Genomic DNA, 26,082 nt, shown 5'->3' on the forward strand with positions numbered 1-26,082 from the left:
CCCAGCTGTTAGTGACCTCTGCTGCTGTTACCAAATGTAGTAACTATCTGGCCCAGCTGTTAGTGACCTCTGCTGCTGTTACCAAATGTAGTATCTATCTGGCCCAGCTGTTAGTGACCTCTGCTGTTACCAAATGTAGTAACTATCTGGCCCAGCTGTTAGTGACCTCTGCTGCTGTTACCAAATGTAGTAACTATCTGGCCCAGCTGTTAGTGTCCTCTGCTGCTGTTACCAAATGTAGTATCTATCTGGCCCAGCTGTTAGTGACCTCTGCTGCTGTTACCAAATGTAGTAACTATCTGGCCCAGCTGTTAGTGACCTCTGCTGCTGTTACCAAATGTAGTATCTATCTGGCCCAGCTGTTAGTGACCTCTGCTGTTACCAAATGTAGTAACTATCTGGCCCAGCTGTTAGTGACCTCTGCTGCTGTTACCAAATGTAGTAACTATCTGGCCCAGCTGTTAGTGTCCTCTGCTGCTGTTACCAAATGTAGTATCTATCTGGCCCAGCTGTTAGTGACCTCTGCTGTTACCAAATGTAGTAACTATCTGGCCCGGCTGTTAGTGACCTCTGCTGCTGTTACCAAATGTAGTAACTATCTGGCCCGGCTGTTAGTGACCTCTGCTGCTGTTACCAAATGTAGCAACTATCTGGCCGAGCTGTTAGTGACCTCTGCTGCTGTTACCAAATGTAGTAACCATCTGGCCCAGCTGTTAGTGACCTCTGCTGCTGTTAACAAATGTAGTAACCATCTGGCCCAGCTGTTAGTGACCTCTGCTGCTGTTACCAAATGTAGTAACCATCTGGCCCAGCTGTTAGTGACCTCTGCTGCTGTTACCAAATGTAGTAACTATCTGGCCCAGCTGTTAGTGACCTCTGCTGCTGTTACCAAATGTAGTAACTATCTGGCCCAGCTGTTAGTGTCCTCTGCTGCTGTTACCAAATGTAGTAACTATCTGGCCCAGCTGTTAGTGACCTCTGCTGCTGTTACCAAATGTAGTAACTATCTGGCCCAGCTGTTAGTGACCTCTGCTGCTGTTACCAAATGTAGTAACTATCTGGCCCAGCTGTTAGTGACCTCTGCTGCTGTTACCAAATGTAGTAACCATCTGGCCCAGCTGTTAGTGACCTCTGCTGCTGTTACCAAATGTAGTAACTATCTGGCCCAGCTGTTAGTGACCTCTGCTGCTGTTACCAAATGTAGTAACTATCTGGCCCAGCTGTTAGTGACCTGAGGTTAGGATGACTGACCTGTGAGGTGACAATGAACTGAGCGTCAGAGCCGTCCAGGTAGGACCTCCTGATGGCCCGGACGTCGTCGTCCGTCCAATAGATGTGTCCGTCCACCGGGTCATAGTCGATGGCGATGGCGTGGCGGATGTCGTCCGTCGGGAGGATGATGTCAGTGAAATCGGGCGTATCCAGGGAGATGCGGCGCAGGTCAGTCCGCCGGGCCAGGAGGAGGAGCTGTGTGGGACCTGGAGGGGGGTGAGAGAGGAGACGATAACACCACAGGAGGGGGCTGAGTGGGGACACGATAACACCACAGGAGGGGGCTGAGTGGGGACACGATAACACCACAGGAGGGGGCTGAGTGGGGACACGATAACACCACAGGAGGGGGCTGAGTGGGGACACGATAACACCACAGGAGGGGTGGAGAGAGAGAGAGGGTCAGGGATATACAGGAGGGTGGAGAGAGAGAGAGGGTCAGGGATATACAGGAGGGTGGAGAGAGAGAGAGAAGAGGGTCAGGGTTATACACGAGGGGTGGAGAGAGAGCGAGAGAGAGAGAGGGTCAGGGTTATACAGGAGGGTGGAGAGAGAGAGAGGGTCAGGGTTATACAGGAGGGTGGAGAGAGAGAGAGGGTCAGGGATATACAGGAGGGTGGAGAGAGAGAGAGGGTCAGGGATATACAGGAGGGATGGAGAGAGAGAGAGAAGAGGGTCAGGGATATACAGGAGGGATGGAGAGAGAGAGAGAAGAGGGTCAGGGCTTACAGGAGGGGTGGAGAGAGAGAGAAGAGGGTCAGGGATATACAGGAGGGGTGGAGAGAGAGAGAAGAGGGTCAGGGATATACAGGAGGGGTGGAGAGAGAGAGAAGAGGGTCAGGGATATACAGGAGGGGTGGAGAGAGAGAGAAGAGGGTCAGGGATATACAGGAGGAGTAGAGAGAGAGAAGAGGGTCGGTGGGGCCGTCTGAGACGGGAACTGTATCAATACGTAGTCACTAGCAACAATAGCATCCAGTGCCTAGCAACAATAGCATCCAGTGCCTAGCAACAATAGAATCCAGTGCCTAGCAACAATAGCATCCAGTGCCTAGAAACAATAGCATCCAGTGCCTAGCAACAATAGCATCCAGTGCCTAGCAACAATAGCATCCAGTGCCTAGCAACAATAGCATCCAGTGCCTAGCAACAATAGCATCCAGTGCCTAGCAACAATAGCATCCAGTGCCTAGCAACAATAGAATCCAGTGCCTAGCAACAATAGCATCCAGTGCCTAGCAACAATAGCATCCAGTGCCTAGCAACAATAGCATCCAGTGCCTAGCAACAATAGCATCCAGTGCCTAGCAACAATAGCATCCAGTGCCTAGCAACAATAGCATCCAGTGCCTAGCAACAATAGCATCCAGTGCCTAGCAACAATAGCATCCAGTGCCTAGCAACAATAGCATCCAGTGCCTAGCAACAATAGCATCCAGTGCCTAGCAACAATAGCATCCAGTGCCTATGTGAACTACATAGTGACTCAGTACTTAGGAGAGGGGGGGAACCAGCACCAACCCTACAGCTGAATGGGTTAACCCAGGCAGTAGGAACCAGCACCAACCCTACAGCTGAATGGGTTAACCCAGGCAGTAGGAACCAGCACCAACCCTACAGCTGAATGGGTTAACCCAGGCAGTAGGAACCAGCACCAACCCTACAGCTGAAAGGGTTAACCCAGTAGGAACCAGCACCAACCCTACAGCTGAAAGGGTTAACCCAGTAGTAACAAGCACCAACCCTACAGCTGAAAGGGTTAACCCAGTAGGAACCAGCACCAACCCTACAGCTGAAAGGGTTAACCCAGTAGGAACCAGCACCAACCCTACAGCTGAAAGGGTTAACCCAGTAGGAACCAGTACCAACCCTACAGCTGAAAGGGTTAACCCAGTAGGAACCAGCACCAACCCTACAGCTGAATGGGTTAACCCAGTAGGAACCAGCACCAACCCTACAGCTGAATGGGCTAACCCAGGCAGTAGGAACCAGCACCAACCCTACAGCTGAAAGGGCTAACCCAGGCAGTAGGAACCAGCACCAACCCTACAGCTGAAAGGGTTAACCCAGTAGGAACCAGCACCAACCCTACAGCTGAAAGGGTTAACCCAGTAGGAACCAGCACCAACCCTACAGCTGAATGGGTTAACCCAGTAGGAACCAGCACCAACCCTACAGCTGAATGGGCTAACCCAGGCAGTAGGAACCAGCACCAACCCTACAGCTGAAAGGGCTAACCCAGGCAGTAGGAACCAGCACCAACCCTACAGCTGAAAGGGTTAACCCAGTAGGAACCAGCACCAACCCTACAGCTGAAAGGGTTAACCCAGTAGGAACCAGCACCAACCCTACAGCTGAAAGGGTTAACCCAGTAGGAACCAGCACATACTCCCTCCCTCGCCCTGTTAGCTGGGGGAACTGAACCAAAACATGTCAATGAAAGCCGAGGAGAGACAGATGACCAGGGCTGTGAATCAGTGAATGGAGTAGAGGTGTTGCCATGGAGACCACAGGTCTCAACACCTCAGAAAGGGAGGGAAACGAGAGAGAGGAGAAGGTGGTCAGGGAAAAGAGAGAGGAAGGTCAGTGGTGTAGGGCTCAGAAGGGGGGGCTGTAGTGTAGGCTCAAAGGGGGGGGGGGGGGCTGTGGTGTTGGGCTCAGAAGAGGGGGCTGTGGTGCAGGGCTCAGAAGGGGGGGGGGGGGGCTGTGGTGCAGGGCTCAGAAGGGGGGGGGGGGCTGTGGTGTAGGGCTCAGAAGGGGGGGCTGTGGTGCAGGGCTCAGAAGGGGGGGGGGGTGTGGTGTAGGGCTCAGAAGAGGGGGGCTGTGGTGTAGGCTCAAAGGGGGGGGGGGGGGGGGGGGGCTGTGGTGTTGGGCTCAGAAGAGGGGGCTGTGGTGCAGGGCTCAGAAGGGGGGGGGGGGCTGTGGTGCAGGGCTCAGAAGGGGGGGGGGGCTGTGGTGTAGGGCTCAGAAGGGGGGGGGGGGTGTGGTGTAGGGCTCAGAAGGGGAGGGGGGGCTGTGGTGTAGGGCTCAGAAGAGGGGGCTGTGGTGTAGGGCTCAGAAGAGGGGGCTGTGGTGTAGGGCTCAGAAGAGGGGGCTGTGGTGTAGGGCTCAGAAGAGGGGGCTGTGGTGTAGGGCTCAGAAGAGGGGGCTGTGGTGTAGGGCTCAGAAGAGGGGGCTGTGGTGTAGGGCTCAGAAGGGGGGGGCTGTGGTGTAGGGCTCAGAAGGGGGGGGCTGTGGTGTAGGGCTCAGAAGGGGGGGGCTGTGGTGTAGGGCTCAGAAGGGGGGGGCTGTGGTGTAGGGCTCAGAAGGGGGGGGCTGTGGTGTAGGGCTCAGAAGAGGGGGCTGTGGTGTAGGGCTCAGAAGGGGGGGCTGTGGTGTAGGGCTCAGAAGGGGGGGCTGTAGTGTAGGGCTCAGAAGGGGGGGGGCTGTGGTGTAGGCTCAAAGGGGGGGGGGCTGTGGTGTTGGGCTCAGAAGAGGGGGCTGTGGTGCAGGGCTCAGAAGGGGGGGGGGGGGCTGTGGTGTAGGGCTCAGAAGGGGGGGGGGTGTGGTGTAGGGCTCAGAAGAGGGGGGCTGTGGTGTAGGGCTCAGAAGAGGGGGCTGTGGTGTAGGGCTCAGAAGGGGGGGCTGTGGTGTAGGGCTCAGAAGAGGGGGCTGTGGTGTAGGGGGCTGTGGTGTAGGGCTCAGAAGAGGGGGCTGTGGTGTAGGGCTCAGAAGAGGGGGCTGTGGTGTAGTGCTCAGAAGAGGGGGCTGTGGTGTAGTGCTCAGAAGAGGGGGCTGTGGTGTAGGGCTCAGGAGGGGGGGCTGTGGTGTAGGGCTCAGGAGGGGGGGCTGTGGTGTAGGGCTCAGAAGGGGGGGCTGTGGTGTAGGGCTCAGAAGGGGGGGCTGTGGTGCAGGGCTCAGAAGGGGGGGCTGTGGTGCAGGGCTCAGAAGGGGGGGCTGTGGTGTAGGTCTCACCGTCTCTGCAGGTCTTGCTGTCCTCTAGCAGCTGGACTCCGGTGGGACAGGCACACTGGTAGTGAGGTGTAATAGGAGACAGGAGACAGAGCTGGGAACAGCCTCCGTTGTTCACAGAACATGGTGAAGACACTGTTCAGGAAGGAGACAACATGCTGTCAGAGGACTACAGACACATCACACACCATTATCCCTGCTGTCAGAGGACTACAGACACATCACACACCATTATCCCTGCTGTCAGAGGACTACAGACACATCACACACCATTATCCCTGCTGTCCCAAATGGCACCCTATTTCCCATTGAATACACTACATGGCCAGACATTATCTCTGAAGACGACGCTACATGGCCAGACATTATCTCTGAAGACGACGCTACATGGCCAGACATTATCTCTGAAGACGACACTACATGACCAGACATTATCTCTGAAGACGACGCTACATGGCCAGACATTATCTCTGAAGACGACACTACATGACCAGACATTATCTCTGAAGACGACACTACATGACCAAAAGTTTGTGGACCCCTGCTCAGCCAACATCTTTTTCCAAAATCATGGGCATTAATATGGAGATGGTCCCTCCTTTTCTGCTATAACAGCCTCCACTCTTCTGGGAAGGCTTTCCACTAGATGTTGGAACATTGCTGCTATAACAGCCTCCACTCTTCTGGGAAGGCTTTCCACTAGATGTTGGAACATTGCTGCTATAACAGCCTCCACTCTTCTGGGTCCACTAGATGTTGGAACATTGCTGCTATAACAGCCTCCACTCTTCTGGGAAGGCTTTCCAATAGATGTTGGAACATTGCTGCGGGGACTTGCTCCCATTCAGCACTGGTCAGGTCAGACACTGATGTTGGGCGATTAGGCCTGGCTTGCAGTCAGTGTTCCAATTCATCCCAAAGGTGTTCCGTGGGGTTCAGGTCAGGGCTCTATGCAGGCCAGTCAAGTTCTTCCAAACGATTTCTGTATGGACTTTGCTTTGTGCACAGGGGGCATTTTCATGCTGAAACAGGAAAAGGGCCTCTCCCAAACTGTTACCACAAAGTTGGAAGCACAGAATAGTCTAGAATGTCATTGTATTCTGTAGCATTAAGCTTTCTCTTCACTGGAACTAAGGGGCCCGAATCATGAAAAACAGCCATGATTCCTCCTCCACCAAACTTTACAGTTGGCACTATGCATTGGGGCAGGTAGCGTCCTCCTGGCATCCGTCAAACCCAGAGTTGTCCGTCAGACTGCCAGATGGTGAAGCGTGATTCATCACTCCAGAGAACGCGTTTCCACTGCCCAGAGTCAGTTTGGACCTCGGTAGTGAGTGATCTCCAGAGGCAGTTTGGACCTCGGTAGTGAGTGATCTCCAGAGGCAGTTTGGACCTCGGTAGTGAGTGTTCTCCAGAGGCAGTTTGGACCTCGGTAGTGAGTGTTCTGACTGAGGCAGTTTGGACCTCGGTAGTGAGTGTTCTGACTGAGGCAGTTTGGACCTCGGTAGTGAGCGTTCTCCAGAGGCAGTTTGAACCTCGGTAGTGAGCGTTCTGACTGAGGCAGTTTGGACCTCGGTAGTGAGTGTTCTCCAGAGGCAGTTTGGACCTCGGTAGTGAGCGTTCTGACTGAGGCAGTTTGAACCTCGGTAGTGAGCGTTCTGACTGAGGCAGTTTGGACCTCGGTAGTGAGCGTTCTGACTGAGGACAGATGGTTTCTACTTGCTTGGCTCTTCAGTTGACCGTGGCAGGGCACAAACAGAATTGTTGGAAAGGTGACATCCTATCACAGTGACACGTTGAAAGTCACTGAGCTCTTCAGTAAGACCATTCTACAATGTTTGTCTATGGAGATTGCATGGCTGTGTGCTGGATTTTATACACCTGTCAGCAACGGGTGTGGCTGAAATAGCCGAAGCCACTAAATATCGGTGTCCACATACTTTTGTATATATACACACAATATGTTAGCCAGTGATAATATCATTGTGAGGTCCATGTGTCGGTAAGGTCAATGTGAGATCCATGTGTGGCCGAGGTCACTGTGAGGTCCATGTGTCACCAAGGTCAAAGAGTAGAGTAGAGTCCTGGGACCTGTCTAGACTTGACAGTTCATGCAGCTTTAGTATTCTGATCATAGAGTTCTGATCATGAAGTCCCAATGCGTTATGCATCTGCATTTAACCATGTCCACGGTGTCCGGATTCCCTTTTCCTGAGATATATTCAAATGCCAGTATGCATTCTAAACACGGTGGAACAGGCAGAATATGATAACATAACAACTGATGGCAGGAGCTAACTACTAGAGCTAGTTAGCCGGCTAGCCTCTGCCGTTAGCCGGCTAACCTCTGCCGTTAGCCAGCAATGCTAAAGGGATTGCGAAAGGGTTAGCATAACTCATAACTCTAGTCAAAACAAACATGTTCTTATGAATATTAGCTAGCATTTATGAGGCCAGCGAACAGGTTCCTCAGACGCTAGGAACGTATTTCCTCCAACGGTATAATGAAAAGGCGCCTCTCGGTCCAAAACACATTTTATGGAGATTTGTGGGAGGAGTGCTGATGAGTAGCCCTCCACAAGCTTTCAGTAGCCTGATTGGTCCAGACTGAGGAGAAATCCACACACAGTACATCCCAGGCCACCTCCTGAAGTGGTCAGACAGATCTGATCACAAATCAGACCACAAAGCCACTTTTGTGCGTCGAGACCCGTCTTTTCAATGTGATCTCTTGTATTCTGATAGCAGAAGTTGCATAGAAGTGCCAAGCGTAGACACGACCCTGGAGACAGCTGTGCATGCAGGGGAAGGGGGCTGTAACAGCAGGGTCAATGACGTGTAGCAGGTCCCCTCTACACTGTGACAAATTATCTGAATTAAACCTCAGAGTACAGGGCTTTACTGTCCTAGACCATCACAAATCTTCTGTTATCCTAGACCCAGCTAGCCGATCATAGATCTATTGTCCGAGACCCAGCTAGCCGATCATAGCTCTATTGTCCGAGACCCAGCTAGCCGATCATAGATCTATTGTCCTAGACCCAGCTAGCCGATCATAGATCTATTGTCCTAGACCCAGCTAGCCGATCATAGATCTATTGTCCTAGACCCAGCTAGCCGATCATAGATCTATTGTCCTAGACCCAGCTAGCCGATCATAGATCTATTGTCCTAGACCCAGCTAGCCGATCATAGATCTATTGTCCTAGACCCAGCTAGCCGATCATAGCTCTATTGTCCTAGACCCAGCTAGCCGATCATAGCTCTATTGTCCTAGACCCAGCTAGCCGATCATAGCTCTATTGTCCTAGACCCAGCTAGCCGATCATAGCTCTATTGTCCTAGACCCAGCTAGCCGATCATAGCTCTATTGTCCTAGACCCAGCTAGCCCATCAGAGATCTATTGTCCTAGACCCAGCTAGCCGAACATAGATCTATTGACCTAGACCTAGCTAGCCAATCACAGATCTGTTGTCCTAGACCCAGCTAGCCGATCATAGATCTATTGACCTAGACCGAGCCAGCCGAACATGGATCTATTGACCTAGACCTAGCTAGCCGATCACAGATCTGTTATCCTAGACCTAGCTGGCCGATCACAGAGGAGGAAGACAGGTGACCGGGCCCTGATCATTCTATATTTTGGATAGGAGCATATCATTCACAGTGAGTGGGACCAGTGATTAGGCTGTGTTCTTACGTAGCGGCTGTCTCTTCTGGCTGTAGACGTGTATATCCATGGGAGAGAAGATGTCCGAGTGGACTTTCTTCCGATCCTCCCCGGTCTCTTTCTGACACGAGTGGATGGAATGGGTGTTCCAGTCGGTCCAGAAGAGAGTCTCCTCGTACAGCGTCAGAGCGAAGGGGTGAGGGAGATCTCCCTTAACCACCACCTCCCTGGAGACACAGAGACAGACACTAGTTTAGTACTGTGGTAACAGTAGTCCTCCCTGGAGACACAGCAGACAGCAGCTACAGCCCGCCCCCTACAGCCCGTCCCTACAGCCCGTCCCCTACAGCGCGCCCCCTACAGTGCCTTCAGATCATATTCACACCCCTCAACTAGTTCCACATGTTGTGGTACAAGGTCAGATTAAAATGAAATGTTCTTGTCAACGATCTACACAAACATAGAATGGAAAGCGGGAACGGAGTCCCAAGTCTAGGACTAAATAGCTTCTCAACAGTTTTTACCCCCAAGCCATAAGACTCCTGAACAGCTAATCAAATGGTAACCTGGACTGTTTTCATTTCTTCACCAAATACCTTTTTTGCACTATTGGTCAGAGCCTGGAAGTAAACATTTCACTGTAAGGTCTACTACACCTGTTGTATTCGGCATTTCACTGTGAGGTCTACTACACCTGTTGTATTCAGCATTTCACTGTAAGGTCTACTACACCTGTTGTATTCAGCATTTCACTGTAAGGTCTACTACACCTGTTGTATTCAGCATTTCACTTTAAGGTCTACTACACCTGTTGTATTCAGCATTTCACTGTAAGGTCTACTACACCTGTTGTATTCAGCATTTCACTGTAAGGTCTACTACACCTGTTGTATTCAGCATTTCACTGAGAGGTCTACTACACCTGTTGTAGTCGGCATTTCACTGTGAGGTCTACTACACCTGTTGTATTCAGCATTTCACTGAGATCTACACCTGTTGTATTCAGCATTTCACTGTGAGGTCTACTACACCTGTTGTATTCAGCATTTCACTGTAAGGTCTACTATACCTGTTGTATTCAGCATTTCACTGTGAGGTCTACTACACCGGTTGTATTCAGCATTTCACTGTAAGGTCTACTACACCTGTTGTATTCAGCATTTCACTGTGAGGTCTACTACACCTGTTGTATTCAGCATTTCACTGTGAGGTCTACTACACCTGTTGTATTCAGCATTTCACTGTAAGGTCTACTACACCTGTTGTAATTCAGCATTTCACTGTAAGGTCTACTACACCTGTTGTATTCAGCATTTCACTGTGAGGTCTATTACACCTGTTGTATTCAGCATTTCACTGTGAGGTCTACTACACCTGTTGTATTCGGCATTTCACTGTGAGGTCTACTACACCTGTTGTATTCGGCACACGTGACAAATAATCTTTGATTTGAATAAAACACATGTCTTGATTCCATCAGTAGTCACACCCCTGAGTCCATACATGTTAAGAGTCCCCTTGGACAGTGATTACAGCAGTGAGTCATTCTGGGTAATTTTCTAAGAGCTTTGCACACCTGGATTGTACAATATTTGTATATTATATATATTTTTTTATTCTTCAAGTTCTGTCAAGTTGGTTGTGGATCTTTGCTAGACGGCCATGTTCAAGTCTCGCCGTAGATTTAAGCAGATTTAAGTCACTTGAACTAATCAGGAACATCCGATTTCATCTGAACACATCCACTGTATATTTGACCTTTTTAAATCATTATAGACAATAACATATTCCAAGAAAGGGTTCAAACCCTCCTGGTAAACGCAGTAATATATAGAGACGTCGTCACGTTTTGGATGATAACAGCTCCAATACACAGATACAGATATGATGCAAATTACTAATATTCATATGATGTATTTTCTAGTCAACAAGGCTTGAAAAGACAGTCTATTATGCTATATTATAGATATATATTTAGAAAGCAGAAGATTTTACCACCCTGTAAAAATGACCCAAAGACACTTCAGCTTTTAATTTTTAAATAAAAAATTTGTAAAAAAAAAGAAAATGTTTGTAAACTTTATTCCACTGACGTTATGAGGTAATGACTCAAATATACAATTTAATCCATTTTAAATTCAGGCTGTAAGACAATAAAATGTGGGAAAAGGTTCACCAGGGGTGTGGATCCGTTGTCTCTGTAGACACTCGGTATACGGCAGTAAAAGTAGCCTGGTTATACATCTGAAATATTACTTCCTGCTTTTATTACGCTGGAACCAAAATGAGAGTTTCTGATTGGTTGGTTGATTACTGTACCTCCCAGTGCCATCCAGATTGGAGCGATGTATGAAGTTGAACTTGGCGTCAGCCCAGTACAGTTTCTCCTGGCTGTAGTCCAGCGTGAGACCGTTGGGCCAGTAGATCTCCTTGTCAATGATCATGGCTCTGTTTGTACCGTCCATCCCCGCTCGCTCAATCTTAGGAACCTCGCCCCAGTCCGTCCAGTACATGTACCTGCAGACCGAGAGAGGAACATATTGGTAAAGTTCCCACCAACTCTAACCCGTAACTCGGTCTGTGTGTCGGTAGTGATTTATAGACATATTGGTAAAGTTCCCACCAACTCTAACCCGTAACTCAGTCTGTGTGTCGGCAGCATGTATTAAAGTTTATCAGGTGTTTTGTCTCATAACTGGTAACACTATATAATAACTGGTAACACTATATAATAACTGGTAACACTATATAATAACTGGTAACGCACAAAGAAACAGGAATCCTACCGTCATAGTGACCAGGACAACCAACCCCAGTAGGACAACCAACCCCAGTAGGACAACCAACCCCAGTAGGACAACCAACCCCAGTAGGACAACCAACCCCAGTAGGACAACCAACCCCAGTAGGACAACCAACCCCAGTAGGACAACCAACCCCAGTAGGACAACCAACCCCAGTAGGACAACCAACCCCGGCAGGACCCCAGGCTGCTCAACCAACCCCAGCAGAACAACCAACCCCAGCAGGACCCCAGGCTGCTCAACCAACCCCAGCAGGACAACCAACCTCAGCAGGACCACAGGCTGCTCAACCAACCCCAGCAGGACCCCAAGGCTGCTCAACCAACCCCAGCAGGACCACAGGCAGCTCAACCAACCCCAGTAGGACCACAGGCAGCTCAACCAACCCCAGTAGGACCACAGGCAGAACAACCAACCCCAGTATGACCCCAGGCTGCTCAACCAACCCCAGGCAGGACAACCAACCCCAGTAGGACCCCAGGCAGAACAACCAACCCCAGTAGGACCCCAGGCAGAACAACCAACCCCAGTAGGACCGTAGGCAGCTCAACCAACCCCAGCAGGACCCCAGGCAGGACCCCAGGCAGCTCAACCGACCCCAGCAGCTCAACCAACCCCAGGCAGCTCAACCAACCCCAGTAGGACCCCACCAGGCAGAACAACCAACCCCAGTAGGACCCCACCAGGCAGAACCACCAACCCCAGTAGGACCCCACCAGGCAGAACCACCAACCCCAGTAGGACCCCACCAGGCAGAACCACCAACCCCAGTAGGACCCCACCAGGCAGAACCACCAACCCCAGTAGGACCCCACCAGGCAGAACCACCAACCCCAGTAGGACCCCACCAGGCAGAACCACCAACCCCAGTAGGACCCCACCAGGCAGAACCACCAACCCCAGTAGGACCCCACCAGGCAGAACCACCAACCCCAGTAGGACCCCACCAGGCAGAACACCAACCCCAGTAGGACCCCACCAGGCAGAACAACCAACCCCAGTAGGGCCCCACCAGGCAGAACAACCAACCCCAGTAGGACCCCACCAGGCAGAACAACCAACCCCAGTAGGGCCCCACCAGGCAGAACAACCAACCCCAGTAGGGCCCCACCAGGCAGAACAACCAACCCCAGTAGGACCCCACCAGGCAGAACAACCAACCCCAGTAGGACCCCACCAGGCAGAACAACCAACCCCAGCAGGACCTCAGGCAGAACCAACCAACCCCAGGCAGAACAACCAACCCCAGTAGGACCCCACCAGGCAGAACAACCAACCCCAGTAGGACCCCACCAGGCAGAACAACCAACGCCAGCAGGACCTCAGGCAGAACAACCAACCCCAGGCAGAACAACCAACCCCAGGCAGAACAACCAACCCCAGGCAGAACAACCAACCTCAGGCAGAACAACCAACCCCAGTAGGACCCCAGGCAGCTCAACCAACCCCAGCAGGACCCCAGGCAGCTCAACCAACCCCAGCAGGACCCCAGGCAGCTCAACCAACCCCAGCAGGACCTCAGGCAGAACAGAGGACCTCTCTGTGCAGAATAACTCCTCTAGAGGACTCAGGGTCCCACCAGAACAACTGGAAGTCTCCATAGGTTCACTCCTCTTATGTGGACAGACGGGTCCTTTCATGGATTTATATCCAATAACGTCTATCTGTGTCGGCCTAGAATTATCCAGACAGACACTGTACTGAAGTGGTTGTCTGAGGCATCCATCTAAAAACACAGACATGTCACGTCTCAAGTGGCCTATACATAGACTACACACGGATTCTACTGTTGCCAGGTAACCAATGAGCACCAACAACACAGGACGACAGAAGCAAGTCAAACATGGTCACAGAAACATCAATGTCAGTTTGGAAATGCTCAACGTGCAAAACCTCTAGACAGAATGTGTTTAGACTACAAACCAACCCGGAGAACATTGAAAATGGGTGTTGAGTGTTGGTAAATTCAACAGTTAATTCCACTACAGTAGCATATTTATCCTCCATTGTCTTCCAATCTGAAAACGTTGTGAAGACACGCCTGTTTTCTGAAGAATTGCATTATGGGCCCAAACAGCACAGAAAGAGTGTCCACTGCTTGTATACTTTGTATTTTGGGGAATGTAGTACGACATCCTGGAACGTTTGGTTTACCAACTATATCCATACGACAACCAATAACAAAACCATATACTCAGTTTACCTCACAAATAGTACAGTTAGTATGAGTATTGAACACAGCTCAGGTCTGAGTATTGAACACAGCTCAGGTCTGAGTATTGAACACAGCTCAGGTCTGAGTATTGAACACAGCTCAGGTCTGAGTATTGAACACAGCTCAGGTCTGAGTATTGAACACAGCTCAGGTCTGAGTATTGAACACAGCTCAGGTCTGAGTATTGAACACAGCTCAGGTCTGAGTATTGAACACAGCTCAGGTCTGAGTATTGAACATAGCTCAGGTCTGAGTATTGAACACAGCTCAGGTCTGAGTATTGAACACAGCTCAGGTCTGAGTATTGAACACAGCTCAGGTCTGAGTATTGAACACAGCTCAGGTCTGAGTATTGAACACAGCTCAGGTCTGAGTATTGAACACAGCTCAGGTCTCGGTACTCCAGACTATTTCCATAGCTACAAAACAGTTGTTACTGACCGTGTGTAAATGTGAGTTGTGAATAAATCTGTGTTGATTCTAATGTCCTGGGGGGTTAATACAGACGTAGTGTGTAGCCGAATCTGTAGCTCCAGGCAGCGAGGCCAGGCCGAATCTGTAGCTCCAGGCAGCGAGGCCAGGCCGAATCTGTAGCTCCAGGCAGCGAGGCCAAGCCGAATCTGTAGCTCCAGGCAGCGAGGCCAGGCCGAATCTGTAGCTCCAGGCAGCGAGGCCAGGCCGAATCTGTAGCTCCAGGCAGCGAGGCCAGGCCGAATCTATAGCTCCAGGCAGCGAGGCCAGGCTGAATCTGTAGCCCCACTCCTTCCACTGAGTGGATCAAACAGGCGGCACACATGTGAGCCAGACACCCACCAAGACCCATTAACACACACTATAACAACAAGCGCCTGTTGGAATCCAGCTCAGTCTCTTACCCCCCTCATTTTTTACAGGGAAGACGCAGAGCCGAGCCGACACACACAGGGCCGGACCCCCCCCCCCCCAAACACACTGCATGCCAACATGGCTTGGCTGTTACCCTGTGTAAATAGCTGCCAGTAACTTAGAAGATAAAGGACTCCAATACCTCCCTCTGGCAGGCCATGGAGAGAGGAAAGCTGCAAAGAGAGGAGGGGGGGGGCAGAGAGAGGAGGAGGGAGCGGGGGGGGTTATTACGTGTAGTCTGGCCCAGGAGTGTGAAGGTGAACGGAAAGGCTCTGGAGCAACGAACCGCCCTTGCTGTCTCGCCTGGCCGGTTCCCCTCTTTCCACTGGGATTCTCTGCCTCTAACCCTAATACAGGGGCTGAGTCACTGGCTTACTAGGGCTCTTTCATACCGTCCCTAGGAGGGGTGCGTCACTGATGTGATCTTCCTGTCTGGGTTGGCGCCCCCCCCTTGGGTTGTGCCGTGGCGGAGATCTTTGTGGGCTATACTCGGCCTTGTCTTAGGATGGTAAGTTGGTGGTTGAAGATATCCCTCTAGTGGTGTGGGGGCGGTGCTTTGGCAAAGTGGGTGGGGTTATATCCTTCCTGTTTGGCCCTGTCCGGGGGTGTCCTCGGATGGGACCACAGTGTCTCCTGACTCCTCCTGTCTCAGCCTCCAGTATTTATGCTGCAGTAGTTTATGTGTCGGGGGGCTAGGGTCAGTTTGTTATATCTGGAGTACTTCTCCTGTCCTATTCGGTGTCCTGTGTGAATTTAAGTGTGCTCTCTCTAATTCTCTCTCTCTCGGAGGACCTGAACCCTAGGACCATGCCTCAGGACTACCTGACATGATGACTCCTTGCTGTCCCCAGTGTACCTGGCCGTGCTGCTGCTCCAGTTTCAACTGTTCTGCCTTATTATTATTCGACCATGCTGGTCATTTATGAACATTTTAACATATTGGCCATGTTCTGTTATAATCTCTACCCGGCACAGCCAGAAGAGGACTGGCCACCCCACATAGCCTGGTTCCTCTCCATGTTTCTTCCTAGGTTTTGGCCTTTCTAGGGAGTTTTTCCTAGCCACCGTGCTTCTACACCTGCATTGCTTGCTGTTTGGGGTTTTAGGCTGGGTTTCTGTACAGCACTTTGAGATATCAGCTGATGTACGAAGGGCTATATAAATACATTTGATTTGATTTGACTGGGGGCCATTAATCTCAGCTAACGGACGACTAGGGGCCATTACCCTCAGCTAACGGACGACTAGGGGCCATTACCCTCAGCTAATGGACAACTAGGGGCCATTACCCTCAGCTATAGGGTGACTAGGGGCCATGTTTTTAACGCGGGGGGGTGGGCTACACGTGTTACTTGAGGAGAGAGTAGGCTTCAGCTGAGAGGGGGTGAGGTGTGTATGGGAGCTCAGGCCAGCCCACCAGTATGGTCCAGCATCCACAGTATCAGATTCCTCTTGAAGCCTTTGTCTGACTTCACTCTCGGGCTACCCATAGGTTCACCTGGTCAGCCCAGCACAGTAACACTAGTCCCCTCCAGTCTCCACAGCCTCACCGTGACCCTCCTGGGAAAATCAAACTGCCCTCAGTCACATCCTGAGGGCTTCCAAAGAGACCTGAGCCCAGTAACTAGCCTAAACTAATAGTTCACATTCATTAGACTGCTGCCCCCCCCCACCCTATTTAGGTGAGACTGGATCCCATGCACCCCCCCCCCCCCCCCCCCACACACACTTGTTTAGGTGGGACTTTGGGCCATGACACAGTCATAGCCGCCCCCCACCCCATGTAAAATATTAAATGAATAAGGTTACGTTTTTTGGGGGGCGGGGCTATGACAGTATATTATAAAATCAGTCTGCCAGTTCTTTTCAGTATATTTACTAGAAATCAGTCTGCTAGTCCTTTTGCTACAAATAAGTCTGCCAGTCCCTTTGACACAAATCAGTCTGCCAGTCCGTTTGACAGTCTATTTACTACAAATCAGTCTGACAGTCCGTTTGACAGTCTATTTACTACAAATCAGTCTGCCAGTCTATTTACTACCAATCAGTCTGCCAGTCCGTTTGACAGTCTATTTACTACAAATCAGTCTGCCAGTCCTTTTGCTACAAATCAGTCTGCCAGTCCTTTTGACAATATATTTACTACAAATTAGTCTGCCAGTCCTTTTTCAATGTGAAGGAGGTTTGAAGTGACTGAAATGCATCAGAAAGGTATTGGGAAGACTCAGGCTCTCATGTTGTCTGATCTTGTGGGTAGAAAACAAGGACATCAGGGATGTTGTTTCCCCCAGTCTGATTTACTGCCTGGTCTTATCCACTCTGTTCTAATGAGTCCTGTGTGGCCTTGTAGAGTCGTATCTTTCAGGGGCGGGGTCAGAATATTTTGTAGCTTAAAAACAGATCAAAAGATGGAGCCACAAAGACAAGAACACTTGTTGGAAGAAAACAGACACCAGCGGTTTAATAAAACCCTTTAGTTGGGGAACACCGCCCTAAACACAGCCTGGACACCGCCCCTAAACACAGCCCGGGACACCGCCCCTAAACACAGCCTGGACACCGCCCTAAACACAGCCTGGACACCGCCCTAAACACAGCCCTAAACACCGCCCTAAACACAGCCTGGACACCGCCCTAAACACAGCCCGGGACACCGCCCTAAACACAGCCTGGACACCGCCCTAAACACAGCCCGGGACACAGCCCGGGACACCGCCCTAAACACAGCCCGGGACACCGCCCTAAACACAGCCCGGGACACCGCCCTAAACACAGCCCGGGACACCGCCCCTAAACACAGCCCGGGACACCGCCCTAAACACAGCCCGGGACACCGCCTAAACACAGCCCGGGACACCGCCCTAAACACAGCCCGGGACACCGCCCTAAACACAGCCGGGACACCGCCCTAAAACACAGCCCGGGACACCGCCCGGGACACCGCCCTAAACACAGCCCGGGACCACCGCCCGGGACACCGCCCGGGACACCGCCCCTCCTAACACAGCCCGGGACACCGCCCGGGACCACCGCCCTCCTAAACACAGCCCGGGACACCGCCCCTAAACACAGCCCGGACAGCGCCCTAAACACAGCCCGACAACAACAGCCCGGACAACGCCCTCTAAACACAGCCCGGACACGCCCTAAACACAGCCCGGACACCGCCCCTATAACAGCCCGGACACCGCCCTCTAAACACAGCCCGGAACACCGCCCTAAACACAGCCCGGGACACCGCCCTAAACACAGCCCTAAACACAGCCCTAAACACAGCCCGGGACACCGCCCCTAAACACAGCCCGGACACCGCCCTAAACACAGCCCTAAACCACAGCCTGGACACAGCCCTAAACACAGCCCTAAACACAGCCCGGACACAGCCCTAAACACAGACCGGGACACCGCCCTAAACACAGCCCGGGACACCGCCCTAAACACAGCCCGGGACACCGCCCTAAACACAGCCGGGACACCGCCCTAAACACAGCCCGGGGACACCGCCCTAAACACAGCCTGGGACTACGCCCTAAACACAGCCCGGGACACCGCCCTTAAACACAGCCCGGGACACCGCCCTAAACACAGCCCGGGACACCGCCCTAAACACAGCCTGGACACCGCCCTAAACACAGCCTGGACACCGCCCTAAATACAACCCTAAACACAGCCCGGGACAACGCCCTAAACACAGCCCGGACAGCGCCCTAAACACAGCCCGGACAACACAGCCCGGACACCGCCCTAAACACAGCCCGGACACCGCCCTAAACACAGCCTGGACACCGCCCTAAACACAGGCCTGGACACCGCCCTAAAACACGCCTGGACACCGCCCCTAAACACAGCCTGGACACCGCCCTAAACACAGCCTGGACACCGCCCTAAACACAGCCTGGACCACCGCCCTAAACACAGCTGGACACCGCCCTAAATACAACCCTAAACACAGCCCGGACAGCGCCCTAAACACAGCCCGGACAACACAGCCCCGGACAACGCCCGGACAACACAGCCCGGGACACCGCCCTAAACACCGCCCTAAACACAGCCCGGGACACCGCCCTAAACACAGCCCGGGACACCGCCCTAAACACAGCCCGGGACACCGCCCTAAACACAGCCCGGACAGCGCCCTAAACACAGCCCGGACACACCCGACAGCCCGGACAACCCCCAGGACAAAACACAGCCCGGGACACCGCCCTAAACACAGCCCGGGACACCGCCCTAAACACAGCCCGGGACACCGCCCTAAACACAGCCCGGGACACCGCCCTAAACACAGCCCGGGACACCGCCCTAAACACCGCCCTGGACACAGCCCTAACACCGCCCTAAACACAGCCCTGGACACAGCCCTAAACACAGCCCTGGACACAGCCCTAAACACAGCCCGGGACACCGCCCTAAACACAGCCCGGGACACCGCCCTAAACACAGCCCGGGACACCGCCCTAAACACAGCCCGGGACACCGCCCTAAACACAGCCCGGGACACCGCCCTAAACACAGCCCGGGACACCGCCCTAAACACAGCCCGGGACACCGCCCTAAACACAGCCCGGGACACCGCCCTAAACACAGCCCGGGACACCGCCCTAAACACAGCCCGGGACACCGCCCTAAACACAGCCCGGGACACCGCCCTAAACACAGCCCCGGACACCGCCCTAAACACAGCCCGGACACCGCCCTAACACAGCCCGGACACCGCCCTAAACACAGCCCGGACACCGCCCCTAAACACAGCCCGGACACCGCCCTAAACACAGCCCGGACACCGCCCTAAACACAGCCCGGGACACCGCCCTAAACACAGCCCGGGACACCGCCCTAAACACAGCCCGGGACACCGCCCCTAAACACAGCCCGGACACCGCCCTAAACACAGCCCTAAACACAGCCCGGGACAGCGCCCTAAACACAGCCCGGACAACACAGCCCGGACACCGCCCTAAACACAGCCCGGACACCGCCCTAAACACAGCCCGGACACCGCCCTAAACACAGCCCGGACACCGCCCTAAACACAGCCCGGACACCGCCCTAAACACAGCCCGGACACCGCCCTAAACACAGCCCGGACACCGCCCTAAACACAGCCCGGACACCGCCCTAAACACAGCCCGGACACCGCCCTAAACACAGCCCGGACACCGCCCTAAACACAGCCCGGACACCGCCCTAAACACAGCCCGGACACCGCCCTAAACACAGCCCGGACACCGCCCTAAACACAGCCCGGACACCGCCCTAAACACAGCCCGGACACCGCCCTAAACACAGCCCGGACACCGCCCTAAACACAGCCCGGACACCGCCCTAAACACAGCCCGGACACCGCCCTAAACACAACCCTAAACACAGCCCGGGACAACCCTAAACACAGCCCGGACAGCGCCCTAAACACAGCCCGCACAACACAGCCCGGACAACACAGCCCGGGACACCGCCCTAAACACAGCCCGGGACACCGCCCTAAACACAGCCCGGGACACCGCCCTAAACACAGCCCGGGACACCGCCCTAAACACAGCCCGGGACACCGCCCTAAACACAGCCCGGGACACCGCCCTAAACACAGCCCGGGACACCGCCCTAAACACAGCCCGGGACACCGCCCTAAACACAGCCCGGGACACCGCCCTAAACACAGCCCGGGACACCGCCCTAAACACAGCCCGGGACACCGCCCTAAACACAGCCCGGGACACCGCCCTAAACACAGCCCGGGACACCGCCCTAAACACAGCCCGGGACACCGCCCTAAACACAGCCCGGGACACCGCCCTAAACACAGCCCGGACAACGCCCTAAACACAGCCCGGACACCGCCCTAAACACAGCCCTAAACACAGCCCGGGACAGCGCCCTAAACACAGCCCGGACAACACAGCCCGGACACCGCCCTAAACACAGCCCGGACACCGCCCTAAACACAGCCCGGACACCGCCCTAAACACAGCCCGGACACCGCCCTAAACACAGCCCGGACACCGCCCTAAACACAGCCCGGACACCGCCCTAAACACAGCCCGGACACCGCCCTAAACACAGCCCGGACACCGCCCTAAACACAGCCCGGACACCGCCCTAAACACAGCCCGGACACCGCCCTAAACACAGCCCGGACACCGCCCTAAACACAGCCCGGACACCGCCCTAAACACAGCCCGGACACCGCCCTAAACACAGCCCGGACACCGCCCTAAACACAGCCCGGACACCGCCCTAAACACAGCCCGGACACCGCCCTAAACACAGCCCGGACACCGCCCTAAACACAACCCTAAACACAGCCCGGGACAACCCTAAACACAGCCCGGACACCGCCCTAAACACAGCCCGGACACCGCCCTAAACACAGCCCGGACACCGCCCTAAACACAGCCCGGACACCGCCCTAAACACAACCCTAAACACAGCCCGGGACAACCCTAAACACAGCCCGGACAGCGCCCTAAACACAGCCCGGACAACACAGCCCGGACAACACAGCCCGGGACACCGCCCTAAACACAGCCCGGGACACCGCCCTAAACACAGCCCGGGACACCGCCCTAAACACAGCCCGGGACACCGCCCTAAACACAGCCCGGGACACCGCCCTAAACACAGCCCGGGACACCGCCCTAAACACAGCCCGGGACACCGCCCTAAACACAGCCCGGGACACCGCCCTAAACACAGCCCGGGACACCGCCCTAAACACAGCCCGGGACACCGCCCTAAACACAGCCCGGGACACCGCCCTAAACACAGCCCGGGACACCGCCCTAAACACAGCCCGGACAACGCCCTAAACACAGCCCGGACACCGCCCTAAACACAGCCCGGACACCGCCCTAAACACAGCCCGGACACCGCCCTAAACACAGCCCGGACACCGCCCTAAACACAGCCTGGACACCGCCCTAAATACAACCCTAAACACAGCCCGGGACAACGCCCTAAACACAGCCCGGACAACGCCCTAAACACAGCCCGGACAACGCCCTAAACACAGCCCGGACAACGCCCTAAACACAGCCCGGACACCGCCCTAAACACAGCCCGGACACCGCCCTAAACACAGCCTGGACACCGCCCTAAACACAGCCTGGACACCGCCCTAAATACAACCCTAAACACAGCCCGGGACAACGCCCTAAACACAGCCCGGGACACCGCCCTAAACACAGCCCGGGACACCGCCCTAAACACAGCCCGGACACCGCCCTAAACACAGCCCTAAACACAGCCTGGACACCGCCCTAAATACAACCCTAAACACAGCCCGGACAACGCCCTAAACACAGCCCGGACACCGCCCTAAACACAGCCCGGACACCGCCCTAAACACAGCCTGGACACCGCCCTAAACACAGCCTGGACACCGCCCTAAATACAACCCTAAACACAGCCCGGGACAACGCCCTAAACACAGCCCGGACAGCGCCCTAAACACAGCCCGGACAACGCCCTAAACACAGCCCGGACAACGCCCTAAACACAGCCCGGACAACGCCCTAAACACAGCCCGGACAACGCCCTAAACACAGCCCGGACAACGCCCTAAACACAGCCCGGACAACGCCCTAAACACAGCCCGGACAACGCCCTAAACACAGCCCGGACAACGCCCTAAACACAGCCCGGACAACGCCCTAAACACAGCCCGGACAACGCCCTAAACACAGCCCGGACAACGCCCTAAACACAGCCCGGACAACGCCCTAAACACAGCCCGGACAACGCCCTAAACACAGCCCGGACAACGCCCTAAACACAGCCCGGACAACACCCTAAACACAGCCCGGACAACACCCTAACTACAGAATGGTCCAGATCATACCAATATAACACCCTAACTACAGGATGGTCCAGATCCTACCAGTATAACACCCTAACTACAGGATGGTCCAGATCCTACCAGTATAACACCCTAACTACAGGATGGTCCAGATCCCACCAATATAACACCCTAACTACAGGATGGTTCAGATCCTACCAATATAAAATCTACCTTTAAGTACTCTGGAAGAATTGGCCCGCCAAGCGCATTGATGTAGTTGAAGTCGGAAGTTTACATACATTTAAACTCAGTTTTTCAGAATTCCTGACATTTAAATCTTAGCAAATATTCCCTGTCTTAGGTAACTTAGGATCACCACTTTTATTTTAAGAATGTGAAATGTCAGAATAATAGTAGAGAGAATGATTTATTTCAGCTTTTATTTCTTTCATCACATTCCCAGTGGGTGAGAAGTTTACATACAGTCAATTAGTATTTGGTAGCATTGCCTTTAAATAGTTTAACTTGGGTCAAACATGTCGGGTAGACTTCCACAATTAAGTTGGGTGAATTTTGGCCCCATTCCTCCTGACAGAGCTGGTGTAACTGAGTCAGGTTTGTAGGCCTCCTTGCTTGCACACTCTTTTTCAGATCTGCCCACAAAATTTCTATGGGATTGAGGTCAGGGCTTTGTGATGGCTTAAGGACAACAAAGTAAAGGCATTGGAGTGGCCATTTTACCACAACTTTGGACGTATGCTTGGGGTCATTGTTCATTTGGAAGACCCATTTGCAACCAAGCTTTAACTTCCTGACTGATGTCTTGAGATGTTGCTTGAATATATATACATAATTGTCTTGCCTCACGATGCCATCTATTTTGTGAAGTGCACCAGTCCCTCCTGCAGCAAAGCACCCCCACAACATGATGCTGCCACCCCCATGCTTCACAGCTGGGATGGTGTTCTTCGGCTTGCAAGCCTCCCCCTTTTTCCTCCAAAGCATAACGATGGTCATTATGGCCAAACAGTTCTATTCTTGTTTCATCAGACCAGAGGACATTTCTCCAAAACGTACCATCTTTGTCCGCAGTGGCTCCTTCCTTGCTGACCTTTCGTGTTATGTTGACATAGGACTCGTTTTACTGTGGATATAGATACTTTTGTACCTGTTTCCTCCAGCATCTTCACAAGGTCTTTTGCTGTTGTTCTGGGATTGATTTGCACATTTCGCACCAAAGTACGTTCATCTCTAGGAGACAGAATGCGTCTCCTTCCTGAGCGGTATGATGGCTGCGTGGTCCCATGGTGTTTATACTTGCATACTATTGTTTGTACAGATGAACGTGGTACATTCAGGCATTTGGAAATTGCTCCCAAGGATGAACCAGACTTGTGGAGGTCTACAATTTTTTTTCTGAGGTTTTGGCTGATTTCTTTCGATTTCCCCATGATTTCAAGTAAGGAGACACTGAGTTTGAAGGTAGGCCTTAAAATACATCCACAGGTACACCTCCAACTGACTCAAATGATATCAATTAGCCTATCAGAAGCTTCTAAAGCCACGACATCATTTTCTGGAATGTTCCAAGATGTTTAAAGGCACAGTCAACTTAGTGTAAGTAAACTTCTGACCCACTGGAATTTTGATACAGTGAATTATAAGTGAAATGATCTGTCTGTAAGCAATTTTTTGAAAAATGACTTATGTCATGCACAAAGTAGATGTCCTAACCAACTTGCCAAAACTGTAGTTTGTTTAACAAGACATCTGTGGAGTGTTTGAAAAACAAGTTAACGACTCCAACCTCAGTGTATGTAAACTTCCGACTTCAACTGCAGCTCATTTCAGCTGAACAAAGACAATTTGAGTTTGAGATTTGGCAAGCAGACAGTTAAAAATGGAAACTATGTGACACACCTAACTGTATGTGACAGAGATAGTGTATGTCCCAGCTGGCTAGCCTAACTACTGAAAGAGACAAACCTATTATATCCACTCACCAGAGAGCACTGACTGGTGAAATGTCAACAACGTGTCAACAGCAGTGTCCACTGACCAGTACAGAGTAAACAAAGTGTCAACAGCCGTGTCCACTGACCAGTACAGAGTAAACAAAGTGTCAACAGCCGTGTCCACTGACCAGTACAGAGTAAACAAAGTGTCAACAGCCCTCACGTCACCATTAACACAGCATCTAGCTGTGGGTCCTGGTCGTTCTACTGTATCAGCCCTCACGTCACCATGAACACAGCATCTAGCTGTGGGTCCTGGTCGTTCTACTGTCTCAGTCCTCACCATTAACACAGCATCTAGCTGTGGGTCCTGGTCGTTCTACGGTCTCAGACCTCACCATTAACACAGCATCTAGCTGCGGGTCCTGGTCGTTCTACTGTCTCAGCCCTCACATCACCATTAACACAGCATCTAGCTGCGGGTCCTGGTCGTTCTACTGTCTCAGCCCTCACATCACCATTAACACAGCATCTAGCTGTGGGTCCTGGAAGAGGCAGTTCTACTGTATCAGTCCCCACCTCACCATTAACACAGCATCTAGCTGTGGGTCCTGGAAGAGGCAGTTCTACTGTATCAGCCCCCACCTCACCATTAACACAGCATCTAGCTGTGGGTCCTGGAAGAGGCAGTTCTACTGTATCAGCCCCCACCTCACCATTAACACAGCATCTAGCTGTGGGTCCTGGTCGTTCTACTGTCTCAGCCCTCACATCACCATTAACACAGCATCTAGCTGTGGGTCCTGGAAGAGGCAGTTCTACTGTATCAGCCCCCACCTCACCATTAACACAGCATCTAGCTGTGGGTCCTGGAAGAGGCAGTTCTACTGTATCAGTCCTCACCTCACCATTAACACAGCATCTAGCTGTGGGTCCTGGAAGAGGCAGTTCTACTGTATCAGTCCCCACCTCACCATTAACACAGCATCTAGCTGTGGGTCCTGGAAGAGGCAGTTCTACTGTATCAGCCCCCACCTCACCATTAACACAGCATCTAGCTGTGGGTCCTGGTCGTTCTACGGTCTCAGACCTCACCATTAAGGTGTCTCAGCCCTCACATCAACATTAACACAGCATCTAGCTGTGGGTCCTGGTCGTTCTACTGTCTCAGCCCTCACATCACCATTAACACAGCATCTAGCTGTGGGTCCTGGAAGAGGCAGTTCTACTGTATCAGCCCCCACCTCACCATTAACACAGCATCTAGCTGTGGGTCCTGGAAGAGGCAGTTCTACTGTATCAGTCCCCACCTCACCATTAACACAGCATCTAGCTGTGGGTCCTGGAAGAGGCAGTTCTACTGTATCAGTCCCCACCTCACCATTAACACAGCATCTAGCTGTGGGTCCTGGAAGAGGCAGTTCTACTGTATCAGCCCCCACCTCACCATTAACACAGCTTCTAGCTGTGGGTCCTGGAAGAGGCAGTTCTACTGTATCAGCCCCCACCTCACCATTAACACAGCATCTAGCTGTGGGTCCTGGAAGAGGCA

At 52.8% G+C, this 26,082-nt stretch overlaps 1 protein-coding gene across 1 annotated transcript in view; it reads right to left on the reverse strand.

Annotated features, from left to right (window-relative positions):
• LOC109886113 (low-density lipoprotein receptor-related protein 6-like) overlaps window positions 1-26,082 on the reverse strand; it is a 79,237-nt gene that overhangs the window by 42,155 nt on the left and 11,000 nt on the right. Inside the window, 4 exon segments of the mRNA XM_031820090.1 lie at window positions 1,252-1,478; window positions 5,227-5,358; window positions 8,925-9,121; window positions 11,214-11,411. Of these exon segments, the coding sequence (XP_031675950.1) occupies window positions 1,252-1,478; window positions 5,227-5,358; window positions 8,925-9,121; window positions 11,214-11,411 (754 nt within the window).

Source organism: Oncorhynchus kisutch, unplaced genomic scaffold (assembly GCF_002021735.2).
Source record: "Oncorhynchus kisutch isolate 150728-3 unplaced genomic scaffold, Okis_V2 scaffold3040, whole genome shotgun sequence".
In the NCBI taxonomy this organism is placed as follows: domain Eukaryota; kingdom Metazoa; phylum Chordata; class Actinopteri; order Salmoniformes; family Salmonidae; genus Oncorhynchus; species Oncorhynchus kisutch.